The sequence below is a fragment of the Oncorhynchus kisutch genome, linkage group LG17 (genome assembly GCF_002021735.2).
Source record: "Oncorhynchus kisutch isolate 150728-3 linkage group LG17, Okis_V2, whole genome shotgun sequence".
Classification (NCBI taxonomy): domain Eukaryota; kingdom Metazoa; phylum Chordata; class Actinopteri; order Salmoniformes; family Salmonidae; genus Oncorhynchus; species Oncorhynchus kisutch.
This window is the reverse complement of record NC_034190.2, coordinates 37,436,578-37,462,632: the sequence shown is the minus strand read 5'-3', so window position 1 is coordinate 37,462,632 and position 26,055 is coordinate 37,436,578. Positions and strand designations below refer to the sequence as shown.

Below are 26,055 nucleotides of genomic sequence, written 5' to 3'. Positions count from 1 at the left end.
GAGTGTCCCTCAAACATGGCGCCTGGCACGAGTAGGGCCAAAGGGGCGAGAGAAAGAGGGCCGACAGAAAGAGGGCCGACAGAGCGAGAGGTTCGAGCGAGCGAGAGCGAGTGAGAAGACTGGCATTCTTAGCTTGCATATCAAAGGGGCCAGAGTGAGATCAATCAACCGGAATGGCTAAAAGACCTTTCAATGAACCTCCTTTAAACTCAGTACAATGCTACAAACAGAGCGTCACAAAGTGGGGCCCTGGGGTTTAATAACTCCCTCTTTGAAGACCGTACATCTTTAATAGAGGGCAAGTTAAGCCTGCGGCGGCTCCGACAACGTGCACGGCGGTGCGCTTGTGCTGATCCGGATGCTTGACGACGCACAGACGACGACATCTGACCCACACAAACTGAAATATGAAGTAGCAATACAGGGGGTACAGTCAGGGATGTCGTATCAAACGTGCAAGCAAACTAACGAACACAGGTGTGCGTGCACTCACGTACGTACACACACACACACACACACACACACACACACACACACACACGATAGACGCAGAGAGGAAAAATTCATCGAGATATATATAACTTACAAATAAAAGCCTCATTTATATTTCACCCTCCTGGAAAACCTTGCCTGTATATGTTTATAAAATCATTCAAATGAAAGTTAGAAGTTCTCTGAAGCTCCAAGCCTTGTGAATTAATTTAGTCTCAGTTATAAAGATACAAGGCACTTCTCTACACTTTTCATTCAGTAAACCACGAGAGGCCAAATCTTATCAAACGGCGACACATGCTAGGGCGGCGATTCTCAACCCACATTTTTAAATATCGTTTTCCATATTGTACTTTGGCGATACTTGTTCGCAATGCGAATATTGGGTTGTGACTGAGACAACCTGGTCCAATTTGGGTCCAGAGGCAAAACCAGTTGAGAACCATAGGAGGCTGGTATGTTGGTAGGCTGTTGAAACTAACTACATTTCTGACTGATACCCAGTACCTGGATATCTCTCGGAGGTAGCTGTAAAACTAAAAGATCTTTGGCCACCACAAGATGCAAGTATCTTCCAAAATAAATGAAACACTTGAGTAAATGAGGAATAGAAAAGTATATTGAAAGCAGGTGCTTCCACACAGGGGTGGTTCCTGAGTTAATTAAGCAATTAACATCCCATCATACATAGGGTCATGTATACAAATGCTGGGCTGGACATTATTTTTGCTACAATGGCTATGCCACGATAGGATGACAATGCCCCCATCCACAGGTAACGTTATGGTTTGATGAACTTGATTACGATGTAAACTATATGCCATCTCGGTCACCAGATGAGGAAATTCTGTGACAGCGGTTTCCACCACCAACAAAACACCAAAATGTTATTTATTGTGGAAGAACGGGAGCTGTTTTGATGCCACCGTGCCTCCATCTTGGCTCTCCACCACCATTGTAAAATATATTTTGGAAGCTATAAAAAAAAAGCATTTATTCATGTCTACATTTGTTTTTTCCATGTTTATTCTATTACAGACACCCTAATTAACATTTCTAAATTATAGTATGTGAGCTAAAAAAAAAAGTTTCATTATACTTTAAGGTTCTAACGTTACTGTCCCCACTACAACAACAACAAAAAACACATGTAATTCTGTCCTTAACATTTAATAAAAACACTGCAGAATACCCTTCATTCCTATGGTAGGACTGCTTCTTCTGGGGAATGCCAATATGGCCGACCAGTGGCTTCAAAGCCTCTCATTGGAAATGACATACTGTAGCATCAGTAATCCAGGGTTTATATACGCAACATGCAACAATTTCAAAGATTTTACAGTTCATAAGGAAATCAGTCAATTGAAATCAATTCATTAGGCTCTAATCTATGGATTTCACATGACTGGGAATACACACCCCTAAAAAAGTAGGGGTGTGGACCAGAAAGCCAGTCAGTATCTGGTGTAACAATAATTTGCCTCATGCAGCTTGACACATCCTTCACATAGAGTTGATCAGGCTGTTGATTGTGGCCTGTGGAATGTTGTCTCGCTCCTCTTCAATGGCGGTGCGAAGCTGCTGGATATTGGTAGGAACTGGAACACGCTGCTGTACACGTTGATCCAGAGCATCCAAACTGCTCAATGGGTGACATATCTGGTGTGTATATGCAGGCCATGGAAAACTTGGGACATACAGTTGAAGTCGGAAGTTTACATACACCTTAGCCAAATACATTTAAACTACATTTTTCACAATTCCTGACATTTAATCTTAGTAAAAATGATCTGTCTTATGTCAGTTAGGATCACCACTTTATTTTAAGAATGTTAAATGTCAGAATAATAGTAGAGATAATTATTTATTTAAGCTTTGATTTCTTTCATCACATTCTCAGTGGGTCGAAGTTTACATACACTCAAATTAGTATTTGGTAGCATTGCATTTAAATTGTTGAACTTGGGTCAAACGTTGCGGGTAGCCTTCCACAAGCTTCCCACAATAAGTTGGTTGAATTTTGGCCCGTTCCTCCTGACAGTGCTGGTGTAATTCAGTCAGGTTTGTAGGCCTCCTTGCCCGCACAGGCTTTTTCAGTTCTGCCCACACATTTTCTATAGGATTGAGTTTGTCCTTAAGCCATTTTGCCACACCTTTGGAAGTATGCTTGGGATCATTGTCCATTTGCGACCAAGCTTTAACTTGAGATGAGATGTTGCTTCAATATATCCACATAATTTTACTTCCTCATGATGCCATCTATTTTGTGAAGTACACCAGTCCCTCCTGCAGCAAAGCACCCACACAATATGATGCTGCCACCCCCATGCTTCACGGTTGGGATGGTGTTCTTTGACTTGCAAGCCTCCCCCTTTTTCCTCCAAACATAACAATGGTAATTATGGCCAAACAGCTCTATTTTTGTTTCAACAGACCAGAGGATATTTCTCCAAAAAGTACGATCTTTGTCCGCATGTGCAGTTGCAAACTGTAGTCTGGCTTTTTTTATGGCGGTTTTGGAGCAGTTGCTTCTTCCTTGCTGAGTGGCTTTCAGGTTATGTTGATATAGGACTCGTTTTACTGTGGCTATAGATACTTTTGTACCTGTTTTCTCCAGCACCTTCACAAGGTCCTTTGCTGTTGTTCTGGGATTGATTTGCACTTTTCACACCAAAGTACATTCATCTCTAGGAGACAGAACATGTCTCCTTCCTCAGCGGTATGATGGCTGCATGGTCCCATGGTGTACATACTTGCGTACTATTGTTTGTACAGATGAACTTGGGACCTTCAGGCGTTTGGAAATTGCTCCCAAGGATGAACCAGACTTTTGGAGGTCTGCAATTTTCTTTCTGAGGTCTTGGCTGATTTATTTTGATTTTCCCATGATGTCAAGGAAAGAGTCACAGAGTTTGATGGTAGGCCTTGAAATACATCCACAGGTACACCTCCAATTGACTCAAATGATATCAGAAGCTTCTAAAGCCATGAAATTATTTTCTGGAATTTTCCAAACTGTTTAAAGGCACAGTCAACTTAGAGTATGTAGACTTCTGACCCACTGGAATTGTGATACAGTGAAATAATTTGTCTGTAAACAATTATTGGAAAAATTACTTGCGACATGCACAAAGTAGATGTCCTAACGGACTTGCCAAAACTATAGTTTGTTAACAAGAAATTTGTGGAGTGGTTGAAAAACAAGTTCTAATGACTCCAACCTAATGTAATGTAAACTTCCAACTTCAACTGTATTTAGCTTCCAGGAACTGTGTACAGATCCTCGCGACATGGGGCCGCGCATTATCATGCTGAAACATGAGGTGATGGAGGCAGATGAATAGCACGACAATGGGCCTCAGGATCTCATCACCTTATATGTGCATTCAAATTTCCATCAATAAAATTTAAATTGTGTTTGTTGTCCATAACTTATGCCTGCCCATATCATAACGCCACCATGGGGAACTCTGTTCACAACGTGGCATACCACTCGCACATACAACACTATACACGCTTTCGCTCATCTGCCCGGTACAGTTGAAACCGGGATTCATCCGTGAAGAGCACACTTCTCCAGCATGCCAGTGGCCATCGAAAGTGAGAATTTGCCCACTAAAGTCAGTTACGACGCCAAACTGCAGTCAGGTCAAGACCCTGGTGAGGATGATGAGCACGCAGATGAGCTTCGGTGAGACTGTTTGACAGTTCTTGCAGAAATTATTTGGTTGTTTAAACCCACAGTTTCATCAGCTGTCCGGGTGGCTGGTCTCTCAGATGATCCCACAGGGATACAGTAAAGGTATATACAGTAAAATACCAGCAACAGCGTGTGAAAACCTTGTGAAGACTTACAGAAAACGTTTGACTTCTGTCATTGCCAACAAAGGGTATATAACAAAGTATTGAGATCAACTTTTGTTATTGACCAAATACTTATTTTCCACCATAATTTGCAAATAAATTCATTAAAAATCCTACAATGTGATTTTCTGGATTTTTTTTCTCATTTTGTCTGTCATAGTTGAAGTGTACCTATGATGAAAATTACAGGCCTCTCATCTTTTTAAGTGGGAGAACTTGCACAATTGGTGGCTGACTAAATACTTTTTTGCCCCACTGTATATGTCCCGCAGGTGTGATGTTCGGATGTACTGATCCTGTGCAGGTGTTGTTACAGGTGGTCTGCCACTGCGAGGATGATCAGCTGTCCATTCTGTCTCCTTGTAGCGCCGTCTTAGGCGTCTCACAGTACGGACATTGCAATTTATTGCCCTGGCCACATCTGCAGTCCTCAAGCCTCCTTGCAGCATGCCTAAGGCACGTTCACGCAGATGAGCAGGGACTCTGGCCATCTTTCTTTTGGTGTTTTTCAGAGTCAGTAGAAAGGCCTCTTTAGTGTCCTTGGTTTTCATAACTGTGACCTTAATTGCCTACCGTCTGTAAGCTGTTAGGGTCTTAACGACCGTTCCACAGGTGCATGTTCATTAATTGTTTATGGTTCATAACAAGCATGGGAAACAGTGTTTAAACCCTTTACAATGAAGATCTGTGAAGTTATTTGGATTTGACTAATTATCTTTGAAAGACAATCCTGAAAAAGGGACGTTTTTTTGTTGTTGTTGCTGAGTTTAGTAAGTGTGTGTGTGTATTCTGTGTTATTATTTAGTTAGATAGTAAATAATGATGATCCAGGACTTGCATTATAGACATAAAAGTAAATTATGTACCCCCTTGATACACATAATTTCCCTCAAAATGCCCTTGCTCTCTCGCTCCGTCTTCCTCCTTTTTACAGCCATCCATATGCATCTATGGCAACATGGGCTAACACGTCCCATCTGTTCCACGCCTATAAATGAACCTCTATCGATCTTAACTGAAACACCAAATACAGACAAACACCTTGAGATTAAGATTGACCAGCTACTAAAAAAGGTGCTGAGATAAAAGAGAGAGCCACTCACTCTAGCAAGAGAACTAGACACGGAGTCACAAAAACAAAATAAGCAAGACCAGTACAAGAAAAACAGGCTATGCTCCAAACTACATTAAATGATCACATGACACACAATCTACTACATTAAGGTCACCATGGCAACACATAAACCCACCAAAACCTCTAAAAATTTATAGTTGTGAGGAGGAGTGTACTGCGTCCAGAAGCTAATTCACCTTTCATTTTCTGTATTCAGGCTTCACTCAAACATTGTTTTAAAGGTTTGTTTTACTATTGACAATTACAGCTGATTTCGGGATTGTATATCGATTTGCTTTCCTTAAATATAAGTAATCTGATTTATTCGTTTCAGTCTGAGGTGTTTAATCAAACTTGTCGCACTCCGCTCCGGATAGAGAATAAATTCTACAATCGGTCTCCTGAATTAGCTTTCTATGCACACGTGCACTAGGCCTGAGCTAGTTTCACCCGGCTAAGCTAGCGGAACTATGCTAGTTTTCGTCCTCGTTGCCAAACCCTCAAATACTGCACCTTCAACTTCAAAACCCATTTGCTAGTTATATAATCACGTAACTAAGACATTTGCTGGAAATGAACTTGAATAGTCATGACAGGTTCGAGATGACGGTGACAGCGGCGAAGAATATCATTGCTACTTAACGCGGATCCAAGTGCAGTTTTGAGATCCGCCGGCGTCATTGGTGTAGGGTTAAGGTGGAAGTTTCTGAATGGTCTTGGAACTGTGACAATGGGCAGCCTCTCCCTGCTTGGCTCATTGGGATATGTTGTGATTTTGCCAACAAAGCCAGATACTGTATGTAGACAGTCTTGTACCCTTAGTCAGTTGAAAAAAAAAGGTTATCATATGTTGTTTCAAATCTGACTTTATTAATATAATGAGTAATCCAGGAATTTCACAAGGTAATTGACAAGAACACTCTACAGATCGCAATGGCTACAACGAATGGCTAAATGGAGCTCCTACTCTTCCTCGCCACTCTATAAGAGTCCTATAGCAACCCTCCATATAGGGTTGGAGCCAGCAGCCAAGGCCCAGGGATATATAATGGCTGGCCTCGGCTGGTGGAGCAACAGTAAGGCGTCCCTCTTAGGTATTGATCCAGGTTGGCCAGATCATGAGTGAATGCTGGGAAGCTGACTTCATGTGCCCGACTGCCTGGGCGGGCAGGCGTCTGGACTCCTGAGTGGCCTGTGTTGGTCGGCACGGCTGTCTACAGACTGAGTGGAACCAGCTAGGGCAGGGCGATTACTTTTTAACGCTCTTCGTTTAGCCGTAAACTGATGAATGTGGCTCAATGGGGTGAAACTTAAAACCGCCATGACCAGATGATAAAAAAAAAACCAAAAAAACAATCAAGCTTTTTTGCGGCTTTAAAATTGACCTTCCGGGTCATTAATTTTGCAAAGTTCAGTGCAAAGATTTGCAGAGTAACAGTTTGAAAAGTTAATCTGTAATAATTATAGTCTACTATGTTCACAACACTTGCCATTCCTGATGAACTCATTTTCGTATATAGTCAATGTCCATGCTCTCTGCAAAGGTCCATTGTAGGATATGAAACTAATAAAGCCTTTGCCTCTAGAGTCTATAGCATCAGCTAACAGATCAGAATCGTAGCACTGCCTTGACAGGGAGTCGGTTTGAAATATCTCTGTGCTTCTACCAAGTTCAAAGGTCGAAGGTGATGCTGCAGAGAGCCTCACGTATGACTACAGTACCATCAGTGCCTCTGGTTATTCTACCTGCATGCCCTCTCGCTGCCCTGGGTATTCCATCTTTGAATTCCACAGCGGTGCCCTCTCTCCTTCAGCTTCATTAACAGATCTGCACGTGTTGTTCATGCTTCACTGCCCTACTGCTCTGACATCCTTGAGAGAGATAGCGCAGGTTAGAAGGTTTTGTTGTATTCTTGTATTCCCTGCTTCTCCCTGGATAAAACCAAATGAAATGTGCTTTGGCAGCTAACCTTGACGTTCTTCAACTCCCTCTATGCGAGTAGGCAGAGAAACCAAAGGAGAAAGAAAATGGCCGCTGCACACTCACAGTTCGGTCTGAGGCATTTGTGAGGGAGAACAGTGGCTCTAATTGGTGACCTAAGCAGGGAGCCTTTACTCCATATTGAGGGGAATTGTTGCAGGAGGTTATCAAAAGGTAGAACTATTCTTTTCAAATGCCACAGTGTTTTGTTCCAGGCTTGTTTCAAAACACCTGGGGTACATTTCCCACTCATTCCCAACTGTGGGGAGGCTGATATAGCTTCATTGCTGAGGCCCCTCTCAACACAGTGCAAATAAATGGAGTTAATGGAGTCTGGGCCTTCACAAAAGAGAGAAATAATTATTTCCTGTATTTCATAACATTTATTAGCATGTGGGCTGTGTAGCTACATTGTCTCTCACCGTGGGTAGCCGAGCTTTCAGACATTAGCGACTAATGAGCGAGGGCTCCGAGGCAATTTCACGAACAATGCGGCCACATTACTTTGCTACATAATGACACCTAACCTTTCAAATATGAGCCACGATTGGTACCTAATATGTAGTGCCACCTAATGCAAACTTGTGTTTCAAGTTTAAAATGAGTAACCAAACTGAGGACTTCATCAAATAGTGATATTATGCCACTCAGCTTCTGACTTATAGGTAAGAAAGGCATTTTCCTTTTTCTTCACGTTAATCATATCTTGCCAACATTCCGGTGCAGATCGGGTCTCTTTGGGGGGGGGGGGGGGGGTCTCGCTGACAGGAATTTAAAAAAAAAACACCTTCCAGGGAGAGCGAGTGAAAGAGGGGGAGAAAAGGATCTCTAAGGTTTGGCACCTCTGATTTAGAGTCTGAGGCATTGTCATGGCTAGTGACTCCACAGAAGACAGCAGCCTGCCAAGCAGAGCTCAGATAATGAGTCCTCTCAGTTCAGCCTCTTACTCCAGAGTAAAGACATTCTATTCACTAAAGACTCCAAGGAACAACACTACCCACCGAAGACTCATTCGGAGTAAAGACAACTGTATATTTCGCTAAAGACTCCAGAGTCAAGACTCTAAATCAGAGGTGCCAAACCTTAGAGATCCTATTCAATTACTATTATTAGTATTTGAATTTCTAATTCTGTGTCAAACATATATACCCATTCAATCCGGCCTGGAAGGTGGTTTGAGTAATATCTATATTTTATTTATCACTAAATATCACCAAGTGATGACATTCCTATGAGGCCATAGAGCAGGGAGAGATCATTCATTAAGGAGCCGGGAGCAAGAAAACTCTGCACTTTAGACTCTATGGTGCAAAGACTCTTCATTAGAGAAAACTCTCTTGCTTAAGAATGCAGTGAGAGCAGAGACTGTTTGAACCAATGACCTACAGCAAAGACAATAGGTGAAGTGGACTGAAGAATGGAGTTATTGTTCTTCTAACATAGTAACTAAAGTGTTTCCTTGCTATACCCATCTGCACCGATTAGTCCAATACACTTGACGGATAACTTTCTATCATACTCTTTGTGCTGTGTCATTCAAGTTCCTAAGAGTAATGCAGTCACTTGTATCCAATGTCATGTTCATGAGGTTTGCCTCTAATAAAGAGTTACTATTGGAGTTATGCAGCATTTATGGCCATGAAATTCAATACAGAGGGGACAATATTTTTGAACAACTAACCGCTAACTTTCCAGTCTATGGGGATTCAATACAGCCTAAGGTGAACTACCCACAACTGTCAGAAAAAAATATTCAGTACAAGTCAAAAGTATGAACAGACCGACTCACTCAAGGGTTTTTCTTTATTCGTACTACTTTCTACATTGCAGAATAATAGTGAAGAAATCAAAACATTAAAATAACACATGTAGTAACCAACAACAACAAGTGTTAAACAAATCAAAAAATGTTTTATATTTGAAATGGTTCAAAGTAGCCACCTTTTGCCTTGACAGCTTTGCACAGTCTTGGCATTTTCCCAACCAGCTTCATGATGTAGTCACCTGGATAGCAATTAAATTAACAGGTGTGCCTTGTTAAAAGTTAATTTGTGGAATTTCTTTCATTGAGGCAATCCGTTGAGTTGTGACAAGGTAGGGGTGGTTTACAGAAGATAGCCCTATTTGGTAAAAGACCAAGTTCATATTATGGCAAGAACAGCTAAACAAGCAAAGAGTAATGACAGTCCATCTTTACTTTAAGACATGAAGGTCAGTCAATACGGAAAACTTCAAAAGCTTTGAAAGTTTCTTCAAGTGCAGTCGCAAAAACAATCAATCGCTATGATGAAACTGGCTCTCATGAAGACCGCCACAGGAAAGGAAGAACCAGAGTTATCTCTGCTGCAGAAGATAAGGTCAGAGTTACCTGCCTCAGAAATTGCAGCACAAATAAATGATTCAGAGTTCAAGTAACAAATATCAACATCAACTGTTCAGAGTAGACTGCGTGAATCAGGCCTTCATGGTCAAATTGCTGCAAAGAAACCGCTACTAAAGGACACCAATAATAAGAAGACTTGCTTGGGCCAAGAAACATGAGCAATGTCCATTTGATCAGTGTAAATCTGTCCTTTGGTCTGAGTCCAAATTTGAGATCTTTGGTTCCAACCACCGTGTTTTTGTGAGATGCAGAGTAGGTGAACGGATGATCTCCGCATATGTGGTTCCCACCGTGAAGTATGGAGGAGGAGGTGGGATGGTGCTTTGCTGGTGACACGGTCAGTGATTTATTTAGAATTCAAGGCACACACCACAGCATTCTGCAGCGATATGCCATCCCATGTTGTTTGCACTTGGTGGGACTATCATTTGTTTTTCAACAGGACAGTGACTCAACACACCTCCAGACAGTTTAAAGGCTATTTGACCAACAAAGGGAGTAATGGAGTGCTGCATCAGATGACCTGGCCTCCACAATCACCCAACCTCAACCTAATTGAGATGGTTTGGGATGAGTTGAACCACAGAGTGAAGGAAAAGCAGCCCAAAAGTGCTCAGTATATGTGGGAACTCTTTCAAGACTGTTGGAAAAGCATTCCAGGTGAAGCTGGTTGAGAGAATGTCAAGAGTGTGCAAAGCTGTCATCAAGGCAAAGGGTGGCTACTTTGAAGAATTTCAAATATATTTTGATGTGTTTACCAGTTGTTTGGTTAATACATGATTCCAAGTGTTTTCATAGTTCATGTCTTCACTATTATTCTACAATGTAGAAAATATTAAAATAAACAAAAATCCAAACTTTTGACTGGTACTGTATGTATGCATATACATCTCGAATAAAAACATGAACATTGTATACTTTAGTACTATACTAAACAAAAATAAAAATGCAACACGTACAGGTATTGGTCCCAAGTGTTGGTCCCATGTTTCATGAGCTGAAATAAAAGATTACAGAAATGTTCCATTTGCACAAAGCAAATCTTTCAAATTTTGTGCAATTTTGTGTAATTTGTTTTACTTCCCTGTTAGTGGGCATTTCTCTTTTGCCAAGATAATCCATCCACCTGACAGGTATGGCATATCAAGAAGCTGATTAAACAGCATGATCATTACACAGGTGCACCTTGTGCTGGGGACAAAATGCCACTAAAATGTGCAGTTGTCATCACGCAACACAATGCCACAGATGTCAAGATGAGGGAGCGTGCAATTGGTCTGAGACTAGCCACCCAGACAGCTGATGAAACTGTGGGTTTGCACAACTGAAGAATTTCTGCAAAAACTGTCAGAAACCGTCTCAGGGAAGCTCATGTGCGTGCTCGGCCTTGTCTCAGGATGGTAATATACTTCCTGTTTGGCCCTGTCCGGGGGTATCATCGGATGGGGCCACAGTGTCTCCTGACCCCTCCTGTCTCAGCCTCCAGTATTTATGCTGCAGTAGTTTATGTGTTGGGGGGCTAGGGTCAGTTTGTTATATCTGGAGTACTTCTCCTGTCTTATCCGGTGTCTGTGTGAATTTAAGTATGCTCTCTCTAATTCTCTCTTTCTTTCTTTCTTTCTCCCTCCCTCCCTCTCGGAGGACCTGAGCCCTAGGTCCATGCCTCAGGACTACCTGGTATGATGACTCCTTGCTGTCCCCAGTCCACCTGGCCGTGCTGCTGCTCCAGTTTCAACCTACTGCCTGTGATTATTATTTGACCATGCTGGTCATTTATGAACATTTGAACATCTTGGCCATGTTCTGTTATAATCTCCACCCGGCACAGCGAAGAGGACTGGCCACCCCTCATTGCCTGGTTCCTCTCTAGGTTTCTTCCTAGGTTTTGGCCTTTCTACAGAGTTTTTCACAGCCACCGTGCTTCTACACCTGCATTGCTTGCTGTTTGGGGTTTTAGGCTGGGTTTCTGTACATCACTTTGACATATCAGCTGATGTACGAAGGGCTATATAAATAACTTTGATTTGATTTGCATGCTGACTGCAGGAATGTCCACCAGAGCTGTTGCCAGAGAACAGAATGTCGATTTCTCTATCATAAGCCGCCTTCAATGTCATTTTAGAGAATTTGGCACTATGTCCAACCGGCCTCACAACCGCTGACCACGTGTAACCACGCCAGCCCAGGACCTCCACATCCGGCTTCTTCACCTGCGGGATTGTCTGAGACCAGCCACCCAGACAGCTGATGAAACTGTGGGTTTGTACAACTGAATAATTTCTGCAAAAACTGTCAGAAACCGTCTCAGGGAAGCTCATCTGCGTGCTCGTCCTCACCAGGGTCTTGACCGGACTCCAGTTTGGCGTTGTAACCGACTTCAGTGGGAAAATGCTCACCTTCGATGGCCACAGGCACGCTGGAGAAGTGTGCTCTTCACGGATTAATTCCAGTTTCAACTGTACCGGGCAGATGGCGTGTATGGCGTTGTGTGGACAAGCGGTTTGCTGATGTCAACATTGTGAACAGAGTGCCCCATGGTGACAGTGGGGTCATGGTATGGGTAGGCATAAATTACACTGCTCAAAAAAAGGAAGGGAACACTAAAATAACACATCCTAGATCTGAATGAATGAAATATTCTTATGAAATACTTTTTTTTTTTTTACATAGTTGAATGTGCTGACAACAAAATCACACAAAAATTATCAATGGAAATCAAATTTATCAACCCATGGAGGTCTGGATTTGGAGTCACACTCAAAATTAAAGTGGAAAACCACACTACAGGCTGATCCAACGTTGATGTAATGTCTTTAAAACAAGTCAAAATTAGGCTCAGTAGTGTGTGTGGCCTCCACGTGCCTGTATGACCTCCCTACAACGCCTGGGCATGCTTCTGATGAGGTGGCGGATGGTCTCCTGAGGGATCTCCTCCCAGACCTGGACTAAAGCATCTGCCAACTCCTGGACAGTCTGTGGTGCAACGTGGCGTTGGTGGATGGAGCGAGACATGATGTCCCAGATGTGCTCAATTGGATTCAGGTCTGGGGAACGGGCGGGCCAGTCCATAGCATCAATGCCTTCCTCTTGCAGGAACTGCTGACACACTCCAGCCATATGAGGTCTAGCATTGTCTTGCATTAGGAGGAACCCAGGGCCAACCGCACCAGCATATAGTCTCACAAGGGGTCTGAGGATCTCATCTCGGTACCTAATGGTAGTCAGGCTACCTCTGGCGAGCACATGGAGGGCTGTGCGGCACCCCAAAGAAATGCCACCCCACACCATGACTGACCCACCGCCAAACCGGTCATGCTGGAGGATGTTGCAGGCAGCAGAACGTTCTCCACGGCGTCTCCAGGCTATCACATGTGCTCAGTGTGAACCTGCTTTCATCTGTGAAGAGCACAGGGCACCAGTGGCGAATTTGCCAATCTTGGTGTTCTCTGGCAAATGCCAAACGTCCTGCATGGTGTTGGGCTGTAAGCACAACCCCCACCTATGGACGTCGGGCCCTCATACCACCCTCATGGAGTCTGTTTCTGACCGTTTGAGCAGACACATGCACATTTGTGGCCTGCTTGAGGTCATTTTGCAGGGCTTTGGCAGTGCTCCTCCTGCTTCTCCTTGCACAAAGGCGGAGGTAGCGGTCCTGCTGCTGGGTTGTTGCCCTCCTACGGCCTCCTCCACGTCTCCTGATGTACTGGCCTGTCTCCTGGTAGCGCCTCCATGCTCTGGACACTACGCTGACAGACACAGCAAATCTTCTTGCCACAGCTCGCATTGATGTCCGATCCTGGATGAGCTGCACTACCTGAGCCACTTGTGTGGGTTGTAGACTCCGTCTCATGCTACCACTAGAGTGAAAGCACCGCCAGCATTCAAAAGTGACCAAAACATCAGCCAGGAAGCATAGGAACTGAGAAGTGGTCTGTGGTCCCCACCTGCAGAACCACTCCTTTATTGGGGGTGTCTTGCTAATTGCCTATAATTTCCACCTGTTGTCTATTCCATTTGCACAACAGCATGTGAAATGTATTGTTAATCAGTGTTGCTTCCTAAGTGGACAGTTTTATTTCACAGAAGTGTGATTGACTTGGAGTTACATTGTGTTGTTTAAGTGTTCCCTTTATTTTTTTGAGCAGAGTAGTTAATCCGCCACCATCTACTCATGTTTCAGCATGATAATGCACAGCCCCATCGCACAAGGATCTGTACACAATTCTTGGAAGCTGAAAATGTCATAGTTCTTCCATGGTCTGCATACTCACCAGACACCTCACCCATTGAGCATGTTTGGGATGCTCTGGTTTCATTTGACTTATTTAATTAAAAAGGAAATGTAAGTCTGTAAAATCTTTGAAATTGTTGCATGTTGTGTTTATATTTGTGTTCAGTTTAAATGTATTTTTCTTTATTGTTTGCTTGTCAAGAAGGTTAACAAGCTATAATTCATTACCAAGCAACTGTCTAAGTATTTGACTTGTATCCATGGATACAGACAGACCTAGAAGGAAAGTAGAAAGTCAGTGGCATACACTGTCTTTCAGGCTAACGAATACACTCTAGCAATGCCAAAACAACAGAGTATCCAGTCACATAAGTGGAGCTGCGGTTGAAGCAACCCACCTTCCTCTTACAGTACAGTATCACTAATATGATTTGGCATTAACTGATGTAGTTGGAATTTGTGCACAACTTCCTTCATGAGATAGTAAAGAGTTCAGGCTTGGATCCATTTTGAACATCCATGTGCCTGAAGGTGAACAAACTATGTTATGAAAGTATATGCAAATGGGACTGCCCGTTTAGGCAAACAATGACACTACCACGCTTTCTTAACGTGCTCCGCAGTCTAAAAGCCGTCTTTCCCTAACTTGACTATTAGTGTTTAGCAAAAGGACAACTCTCCCTTTTTGTTAATAAAAAAGTAGAGAATCCTTCACAATCATCCCTCTGGTATGGAAACGATGAAGGGAGTGAGAGATGGGAATCCATTTTCCCACTGTGCCTTAAAGGTTAATCACTACACCAGCAATCTCCTCTCCTCATCTCTCCTTCAGTGTCTACTTTTCTCACACAAAAAAAAAAACATGTCACTTATCTCAACTTCCCTCACCATTAGGTCCTTTCCAGCTGTTAGCCTTCCCACACATGTATTCCAAAGGTGTCTGAAGTACACTAGCTCTCCTCTGTTTCAGGCTCTCTCCCTCTATCATCTTGTCATCCTCCTTCAGTGTTTGCTTCCCCCACAATTGACCCACCGAGCACTTTCCGCAGTATATGCACTAAAACTAGTTCTCCTCTGTCCATCTCCTTCCCTCAATCTCTTCTTTTCGCACTTCCTCCTTTCTTCACACCAATCACCATTTTTCTCTCACCTCCTCTCTTCCCTCACTGTTCTAATTCTCACTACTCCTCTCACAGCAGTATTTCTAGTAGCACAAGCTTCAGCGTTCTAGAGACAGAGGAGGCCCCTCTCTACCCCTCTTGTTCTCCCTTATTTCAACTCTTTCCCAGCAGTAGCACCTACAGTGGATTTGCCCGGGGGCCCTAGTCTGTTCCAGCCTATCCACTGGTCTCTCTCTCCCCTCCCGCTCTCTGCTCGTCAGCACTGCAAGGGCAAAACAAGTGGCAAGAGAGAGAAGAGTGGCAATAAGAAAGGGCCATCAAAGCGAAAACACAACTCCAACTGTTTTCCTGGAATTCATGACGAGAACAGTTTCCCAGTATTTGGGTTTCGCCCCCGAGGCAAAAGCGGTCTGTGTTGACAGCAAGAGACAAGTTGATGGGGATGAGGCTGATTCCAGTTGCCAGTGGTGATGTGGGCGTGTCAGTGCGAGTGATTTTGAGGAGAGACGAATCACTAAGAATGACTGGATGTGAGGGGGTCAGTTACTCAGTGTTGGGCTTGGACGATGATCTGATATGGGGAGACAGACTGTAGAGAGTAGGTCCCAGAAATACACACATAAATTGGCTGTAGTGCTGATTGGGGCAGGTGGCTGTCTGCCTAGAGAACAATTTAAACTGACTGAGTGTAAAGACACATGACCATGCAATCGGGTGAGTGAAATGGCCTATCATTTCACAGGCTATCATTTTTAAAGCTAGTAACTGGTCAAACAGGCTTTATCATGACCAATGACAGGGGTTTTATGAGGTGCATCCCAGATGGCACCCTTTTCATTATATTCCTACTGTTGGTCAAACGTAGTGCGCTATATAGGGAATAGGGGGCCATTTGAGACACTACCACACAAAATTGATTAAAAAATAAATAAATAATCCTCAGCAATCTATACACACAACTACTCCAAAATGACAAAGCGGAAACAGGAATACCGTATTTACCTAAATATTCAGGCCCTTTGCTATGACTCGAAATTGAGCTCAAATGCATCCTGATCCAATAATCATCCATGAGATGTTTCTAAAACTTGGAGCCCACCTGTGGTAAATTCAATTGATTGGACATGATTTGGAAAGGCATACACCTGTCTATATTAGGTTCTACAGTTGACAGTGCATGTCAGAACAAAAACCAAGCCATGAGGTCGAAGGAATTGTTCATAGAGCTCCAAGCCATGATTGTGTCGAGGCACAGATCTGGGGAAGGGTACCAAAAAACGTCTGCAGCATTGAAGGTCCCCAAGAACACAATGGCCTCCATCATTCTTAAATGCAAGAAGTTTGGAACCACCGAGTCCCTTACTAGAGCTGCCCGCCCGGCCAAACTGTGCAATCAGGGGAGAAGGGCCTTGGTCAGGGAGGTGACCAAGAACCCGATGGTCACTCTGACCCGAGCTCCTCTGTGAAGATTGGAGAACCTCCCAGACGGACAACCATTTCTGCAGGACTCTACCAATCAGGCCTTTTGGTAGAGTGGCCAGACGGAAGCCACTCCTCAGTAAAAGGCACATGACAGCCTACTTGGAGTTTGCCAAAAGGAACCTAAAGTCTCTCAGACCATGAGAAACCAAGATTGAATTCTATAGACAATGCAAAGTGTCACGTCTGGAGGAAACCTGGCACCATCCCTACGGTGAAACATGGTGGTGGCAGCATCACGTTGTGGAGATGTTTTTCAGAGGCATGGACTGGGAGACTAGTCAGGATCGAGGCAAAGATGTTTGGAGAAAAGTACAGAGATATCCTTGATACCTGCTCCAGAGCGCTCAGGACCTCAGACTGGGGCAAAGGTTTATCTTCCAACAGGACAACGACCCTAAGCAGTCTTTGAATGTCCTTGAGTGTCCCAGCCAGAGCCCGGATTTGAACCCGATCGAACATCTCTGGAGATACCTGAAAATAGCTGTGCAGCAATGCTCCCCATCCAACCTGACAGAGCTTGAGAGGATCTGCAGAGAGGAATGGGAGAAACACCCCAAATACAGGTGTGCCGAGCTTGTAGCGTCATACACAAGAAGACTCTAGGCTGTAATCGATGCCAAAAGGTGTTTCAACAAAGTACTGAGTAATAGATCTGAATACTTATGTTAAATGTGATTTTGTATTTTTTTTACAACTTCGCAAAATAAATAAATAAAATGTTTTTGCTTTGTCATTATGGGGTATTGTGTGTATTTTTTAAATCTATTTTAGAATAAAGGCTGTAACGTAACAAAATGTGGGGAAAAACCTACGGGTCTGAATACTTTCCCGAATGCGCTGTATACCTTGCGTGAGTAGTTGCAGGGTTCGGACTTCCTCTCTGACGCGGAGCTGCAGGACCTGCTGGAGGATGTACTGCCGTTGGCCCTCCTGCATGATGCCCATTCGCTCCAGCTTCCTGTCCGTCAATCTCATCAGAGCCCGTCCTGGATGGAAAGAGGGAGAGAGAGAGAGAGCGAAAGAAAGGTTAAAACCAACCCCTCATGAGATAAGACTGATGCGTCTCTCCCACCCAGAATAAACACCATAAGTAACAATGTATATTTAATGAAATTGATCAATTGTTTGGAATTGGATCACACTTCAGATCTCCGAAGCACCTCAAGGTGAACTAAAGCATAACTGACCAAAAAGGACCGTCTCTCTGAATGCTGCCTACAACTGCATTCAACTTTGCTACATACAATAAGCAGCACAATATATACATCCATGAAATATCCCATTTACATTATGTGTAGATCTCACCAAGGGGACTATTCTCAAACCATGAATAGATCATTCTCTAGTCCAGGGTTCCCCAACTGGCAGCCAGTGGGCCAAATTTGTTTTCTGAGCAAAAAAATATATTTTTTCAAAAAACATATATGAATTGTTTCATGTTCAGTGCTTGACATGTAAAAACACTAGGAAATCAGCTGCAAGTGATTGGAAATTTAAAATCAAAATAGAGACGTGATCATATACAAATGCAAGCAAGGTTTGAAATGATTGTGTTTTAGTCAAATATATCAGTTTGGGCTTCCTGCGGTCAATCTGCAGCCTACAAATTATTTGTAATTACGTTCCGGCCCCCGACCATCCGCTCAAGAAAAAAAAATGCATCTAGTTGATGATCCCTGCTCTAGTCTATCCATTCAATACATGTTATTACATTTCTGCGCGGATATGCTAGCAGGTAGCGTCGAGCAGCCAACGATGACCCACTGAAGAAATATCTTCATCTTGCGACATAACACACTTAACATAATTATTACTCTTCTTTCACCCATAGGCACCTCCTTCTGGGAGCTCTTGATTTTCATAATCCCTAATTTAATGTTCTTTAATATAATTTGTTTAAAAAGTGCCGGATTTGGTCCGGTAATTAAAACGCAGTGGAGAAAGTACAGTCTAATTAATTACGCTCGTTATGGAAGGCCTTTGTGGCAGTGTGCGGGATTGGGGAGCTAGATAGTAGATAATTCCCGGTGATTACCATGCATAAACCCGACCCCTGTAGAGCCACCCATCGCTCGTTTACCCTAATGACTCTGGGCTCCGGATCGCTCCTCCTGATTGGCTACCAGCCGTGAACTTTCCCTGGTTTACGGTCTCACAGCGGGACTACGGTGGTGTGACTGTCACATGCTCGCTCTTTCACCCCTGAGCTCCTTCCTCCCATCCACTCCTCCAACAGCACTGTACTTACTGACTCTTTACGCACTGTAGATTTTCATAACGATTTGTTACTTAACGACTTTGTGCATATTTACTTTCTTTGACACGGCTCATTATTTGAGGTAACAAAAATAACAAAAAAGGGGGTTTTGTGAAAGCATTGTAGGCTAGGTCATCTTCTGAAAGTCACTTTTGGTGATTTAATACAGTTTTAGGCTTTATGCAACCATGAATTACCACACAAAGCTGTGTGTTGGTGGTATAAAGCTGACAGCATTGTAGAGCTGGGACGATAAACCGAGAATTAGGTTAAGGTTATAAACTTATCGTTATCGCATCAGTTCAAGAAATGTATCACGATATTGGTTGCTGCCTAAATCGCCCAGCTCTACAGCATTGGAAAATCTACTCTGCCAAAACACTTTATTTGCGGATAACTATGGCAAGTGTGGCAAAAACGCTAAATGTGTCCAAAAAAATAAAAATAAATTGTAATGCCAGCTCCTGTATGGTTTAATGATGACTACTACACACATACAGAGTAGCTAACTATAAACATTTTACTGGTCTACGAGGGACAGCAAAAATCGGACGTGAGTGAGGGGGTGAGAACGACAATATGAACGTTAAAGGATCACTTGAGGAGTCTATAAATAACGACCAACCATCACTTGGCACCTCATCCAAAATCCGACACAAATCTGCCTTTCAACAGGGACACCTCTTTAGCTTTACCTCGTGGCTATCTGTTCTATAAACAAACAACCATACAGGATGATGAGAGATAAAGCTTTCAGATCAATGACTAAACAACTGCTATAATAACGCATCTTTAGTCATCAACAGCTCAGAGTTAAAAGGCGATAGAACTGCACGATTGTGGACAGCTTAAGATGCGTCGAGATAAGAGCAATTCGGAGCCAAACTGCCAGTTTTTTGGCGGCAGTGCCAACATAGCGCCTCTCCTCTCCTTCCAGTAGCAGCCGGGCGAAACGCCTCTGTGGAGGTCCAGACTTCTCTCTCTCTCTCTCTACTGCGGTTCTGAGTCATTGACTCAACAATCCCACAACAGGGAATGTATCAAACCACAATTAATACACAGAGCAGTGTAGCATGTCCGGCCGAAGAAATAAGAGAGGAGTAGAGGATGAGGGGAGAACGCCTGAAGAGAGAGAAGAGGAGAGCTGGAGAGAGAAGGTTGAGAGTAGAGGTCGACATATTAATCGGAATGGCCGATTAATTAGGGCCGATTTCAAGTTTTCATAACCATTTTTACACCTTTATTTAATCTTTATTTAACTAGGCAAGTCCATTAAGAACACATTCTTATTTTCAATGACGGCCTAGGAACAGTGGGTTAACTGCCTTGTTCAGGGGCAGAATGTCAGATTTTCACCTTGTCAGCTCGGGGGATCCAAACTTGCAACCTTACAGTTAACTAGTCCAACACAATAACGACCTGCCTCTCTCTCGTTGCACTCCACAAGGAGACTGCCTGTTACACGAATGCAGTAAGCCAAGGTAAGTTGCTAGCTAGCACTCATCTTGTAAAAAACAATCAATCATAATCACTAGTTAACTACACATGGTTGATGATATTACTAGATATTATCTAGCGAGTCCTGCGTTGCATATAATCTGACTGAGCATACAAGCATACAAGTATCTAAGTATCTGACTGAGCGGTGGTAGGCAGAAGCAGGCACGTAAACTTTCATTCAAACAGCACTTTTGTGCGTTTTGCCAGCAGCTCTTCGTTGTGCGTCAAGCATTGCACTGTTTATGACTTCAACCCTATCAGCTCCCAAGATGAGGCTGGTGTAACCGAAGTGAAATGGCTAGCTAGTTAGCATGTGCTAATAGGGTTTCAAACGTCACTCGCTCTGAGCCTTCTAGTAGTTGTTCCCCTTGCTCTGCATGGGTAACGCTGCTTCGATGGTGGCTGTTGTCGTTGTGTCGCTGGTTCGAGCCCAGGGAGGAGCGAGGAGAGGGACGGAAGCTATACTGTTACACTGGCAATACTAAATTGCCTATAAGAACATCCAATAGTCAAAGGTTAATGAAATACAAATGGTATAGGTGGGTCCTATAATTAGTCCTATAATTCCTATACTAACTACAACCTAAACCTTCTTACCCTGAAGACTCTTGTTAAAAGGAGCCACCAGCTTTCATATGTTCATGTTCTGAGCAAGGAACTGAAACGTTAGCTTCCTTACATAGCACATATTGCACTTTTACTTTCTTCTCCAACACTTTGTTTTTGCATTATTTAAACCAAATTGAACATGTTTCATTATTTACGATTAACGATTAATCGGTAGTGGCTTTTTTGGTCCTCCAATAATCGGTATCGGTGTTGAAAAATCATAATCGGTCGACCTCTAGTTGAGAGGGACTGGGCGTGGATTTGAAAAAAAGAGAAGACAAAAAGTAAGAAAAGAGGAAGAGTGTAGAGAAAGAAGAGACTTGTACAGGACTGACTAGACAACTTGGGGATGAGTGGAGTGCTAAGACAAAGCACAGTGACCCCAAAATGCGGGACCACTGGGACAGTGGTAGAGTTAGAGTAGCTATTTCCTAATGGGTCACATCATGGCAGGTAACATTGTTTTATTTAGAGATTGGTTATGTTAGTATAATAATATCATGTCAGTTTTTCGGATAGTAAAAATGTCTTATAGTAACTAATTTGCTCGACCAATCAGAATGACGCAAAGGTAAACAGGAGACAGGGTGCTTTTCTCAGGTAATTTGTCAGCAACAGCGACAGAGATTTTTGCCATAACAGAAGAATTGCTATTTGAAGTGGGGGAAACAGCATACCGATGTCAGGGCAGCCTGGACAGCGAAATGCCCAGCAGTAGCTCAACTCACCGTTTTATAAAAACGTCGCAAGGATTATTTCATTTAGAAAAATATTTTTCATTGTTAAAATAGGTCTACTCCAAAAATGAACACTCACTTAAGTAATCAAATACTAACGTCCGTTCGGATATCTGGATATTCGAATAACCGTGCCCATCCCTAATGCACACGCACACACACTCCGACTCAACCCCAGCTAAGGTAAGAGGGCTTCTGTTTCCATCTGAATAAGTGTACTACTTTCCTCTCCTCTAGCTCTGTCTGATGGGAACATTGCCAGACAACAAAGCTCCCTTTTTACTTCATCTCCTGTATCCACTTATCTTTGGCCAATTGACAGAGAAAATGATTTAAGCCACTTCTGCCTCTTCAGTTGCACAATATTGATTGGATTTAAATTTCACTCCCACTCTTCCCACTCTCCAGTAGCCTGTCCGCCCTTCTATATCATTACCCCTGTAGCCTGTTGGTTGGCGGTGTTAGCTCTGCTCTCTCTCACTGTCCGCCCCTCTATATCATTACCCCAAACCTGCCTGGGAATGAGGCACTGCCTCCTCCTCATCCAAATATGAGTTACTATTAAAAATGACTACTCCCCCCTATAAAAGGTACAGATACTGTAATATACATTATTCAAGTCAGCATATTCATAAATCTACATATACAAACCTACAGTGCACACACACACACACACACACACACACACACACACAGAGCCCACAGACCAGGCGTTAGATTAATGGGCAGGGGGAGTGCAGACCTCCCTCAGTGTGGGGCTGCTGGCAGATTAATCTATGGCCTGGCACAGTCGACCACCACGTTTGATGAATAGGGCTTAGAGTACACACACACACACACACACACCCCTGCGGGATCTGTCCCTTTTCGAGTTTGAACCAAAAGCCATGCTAATTACTGCTCTGTGGAGCAGCAGAGGGTGAGGACAGGGGCATAAAAGCAGCAAATTAGCCTCACTTTCCCAACTCTCTCCAAATGGCTCCAGTCAGCAAACATACATGTGTTCATGTGTTTGACAGTACGAGCTGGGCTGGCTGGAGCTGGAGATAGAGGGGGAGAATGTAGATCTAGATAAAACCGTCAGACACAGCTGCATGTGTGGGTCTTCTGTGTAAGTGGGCATAGACTACTGAATGTCTCAGGAGTCTCTGGTTACCTTCCACATATGCAATAATTCCTTTCATGCAATGAGCAATACATCCTTGTCAACGTAATATTCTATAATGGTCTAAAACTGGTGGTCTGTGAGCCAGATCCGGCCCACTAGCCGATTTAATGTGGCCCACTGTTGTCTAAGTAAATATGAGAGTTAACATTCCCACACGCTGTGTATACCATCCTTTACTAGTACTTGGCTTACTGGCACACATTACAAATACATGGTGACCATGATGCGACTCTTAGTAACCTAGGCACGATATTGTTAAAAAAAACTTGGCTCCCAAATGTCCATGAGATCGACTATGCTCTGAGATCGGTTCCAAATTAGATGCTAATGTTATTTCTGACTGGAGAAAAGAGGGGCATCATTCTCAATGGGCTGTAGCTCTCTTCCTGAATGAAGCCAAGCACAGCAGCAGAGGGATAATCAGATGCACAGACTGCAACCTCAGCAGGATGCTAATGCAGAGTCACTGCCCATCTACAGTATCTGGTCACTAATCGTTGTTTATTAACTAGCACAGAGGAACAATATAATACATTGTATTTGATTTGTGAGAGGAACCAAATGATCATACAATTAGGTGGCTCTCCAGATCACTCAGATCCAATCTGATCACTTACTATGCGTTCATTCCATTGTATCACTCAATGTTTTTCTCACAATCATTGAGGATCAATTGCATCCTTCAGAATTCTCCACTTAAGATCACTTGGGATCAATCTAACCTCATAATCAAGCAATCCACCCGCTTGGATCCAGACATCGTCAAGACATAATCAAGGCCCACTTTAAAATATAAAAAAATCACCTCATCAGTGGGATGACTAACTGACAATCCCCTCTGTCTCTCTACCCGACAGCTGTCCAGATGGGTCATTTGCTAGGAGAAACCAGAGACCCGATCCAGGACCCGAGCAGGTCCAGAATTCTAAATAATGTCACAGCTTTGGGTCAGATCTGATTTAATAGTCACGGGTATGTGGGTATGTGTAATTCTAACAGACTTGTCCGAAAGGGCCCATACAGATCAGAAGGAGACTGCTGCAGTAGAGAGAGCGAGATAAATAGTATCATTAATAAATGTGGCTCTTGCTTTTCATGAGATTGGAACGTGGCGCGTGTAGCTTGCGGTTGGCCAATCATAAGTCATCAAAGCAGCAATAGGCTACAGCCATAGAGCCTCACACCGTGAGGCAAAAGTTAGAAGATATGGAATCAATGGAAGATGGATAGCCTACAAACGACCAACAGCCAACAGACAGTCAGGTTGCTACTTAATATTCTGAACGGAGTTGTAGGATGAGAAAGCGCATGCACTGCAGCCTCAGTTAGCCTAGCTTAATTAGAGTCTCCCAGTTTGATGCAATCCAACACCGGTCCTACGTAATCATATTTGATGATAAATAACCTAGCTATGGCAGCTATAGTGCGAGATGGCTTGGTTGGTTTCTGTCGCTTGTCTCTCCCCTCCCATCCTCCCTGCTCCCCATGTCACTCGCTCACAGTACGACCCCTCCCCCCACATGCTAGAGTGGCACCCCTCTCCCTCTAGTGCTTTATCAGCTCCGGTTAATAAAGTAGCTTTAAAAATTAAAAATAAACATTTTCTGCTGCTTCCCTCACTCGGATCGTACCGGGTATGGATTCGACCAGGTCTCTATACGGAGGGGGTCTAGTTGTCCTTTGGTCCATTTGAAACGGGCCTCTATATTCATTTTTATTTATGCATATCAGTTCCGGGTGAAAGTTTTTGGACCTGTGAAGACCTCTAAGGAGAATATTCAGGTAGTTTCATGTTTATTTTTTAACTTACTAAAATGGTGAACAGTGGAGCTGTTTGCAGGCTGAGCGTCAGTAATAAGCATGTAGCCTTTAGCCTGAATGCCTAGTCCTCAGAGAGACATTGGTGTAGTTTAGGATGGGCTAGTCCTCATTCCTCAAGTGCTGTTTAGGCCTATTGCCCAGTAGATGGGTATACATTTTCTACCCTGTGCGACACCTACCCAGGCACGTTCAAATCAGTCGGTGTAGATTATGATTTGAACGTGCTTGGGTAGGTGTCGCACAGGAAATGTAAATGCAAATGTATATTTGATGAGCTGTGAGAAAGGTGAAAAACACCATTTAAATGACCCCTCTACTGGGTAACGGTCAAAGACTCCAGTCACCAAAGTCATAGACTGTTGTCTCTGCTAACACACGGCAAGCGGTACCGGAGCGCCAAGTATAGGTCCAAAAGGCTCCTTAATAGCTTCTATTAAGCCATAAGACTGCTGAACAATTAATCAAAATGGCCACCCGGACCATTTGCATTGCATTGATTGGGTCCTAAACAGTACTCGAGGAATGAGCACCAGCCCGTCATAACCTACACCGGCTGTGATTTGAACATGTCTGGGGAGGTGTCTCACAGGTTGCCACTGTGTAATACAGTGCCACTGTGATTTGTAAAGGGAGAGATGGACCGAGGAAAAACGAGGGGATGTTTACAGGATGGAACTTGGCTGTGTGACAAGCTTATACCTTTTACAACATTTATAAGCAGTGTGCAACATGTTCAACTGGGTTAAGCAGCAGTCAGGGTTTTTCCAATAGCACTTGGAGATACATCAAAACCCTCGATATTACAATAAAACACTCCTATCCTCCTATGCTCTTACGGAGGTGAACCACTGAATAGAACCAATGCTGTTAAAAACATCACCATTTCTCTACAGTCACTTTAGATTGTTTGATTCTTACATTTGACTGCAAGTGTGTGTCCCAAATTGCACTCTATTCCCTACATTATTTTTTATTTTTTACCTATTTAACTAGGCAAGTCAGTTAAGAACAAATTCTTATTTACAATGACGGCCTAGGAACACTGGCTTAAACTGCCCTGTTCAGGGGCAGAACGACAGATTTTTACCTTGTCAGCTTGGGGATTCGATCTAGCAACCTTTCGGTTACTGGCCAAACGCACTAACCACTAGGCTACCTGCCACATAGTGCACTACTTCTGTCCAGAGCCATCTGGGCCCCTATAGGTCAAAAGTAGCGCACTACATACGGAATAGGGTGCCATTTGGGATACACTGCCCAACTGTCTCATATCTAATCCAATTCCTTTCTTTATC

General features: G+C 43.3%; 1 protein-coding gene across 6 annotated transcripts in view; it reads right to left on the bottom strand.

Annotated features, from left to right (window-relative positions):
- samd12 (sterile alpha motif domain containing 12) overlaps positions 1 to 26,055 on the bottom strand; it is a 117,957-nt gene that overhangs the window by 49,219 nt on the left and 42,683 nt on the right. For all 6 annotated transcript variants that reach the window (XM_031793767.1, XM_020507136.2, XM_020507134.2 and 3 more), the window contains exon 4: positions 17,514 to 17,654. In XM_031793767.1, coding sequence (XP_031649627.1) covers positions 17,514 to 17,654 — 141 coding nt within the window. The remainder of the gene's footprint in view (positions 1 to 17,513; positions 17,655 to 26,055) is intronic.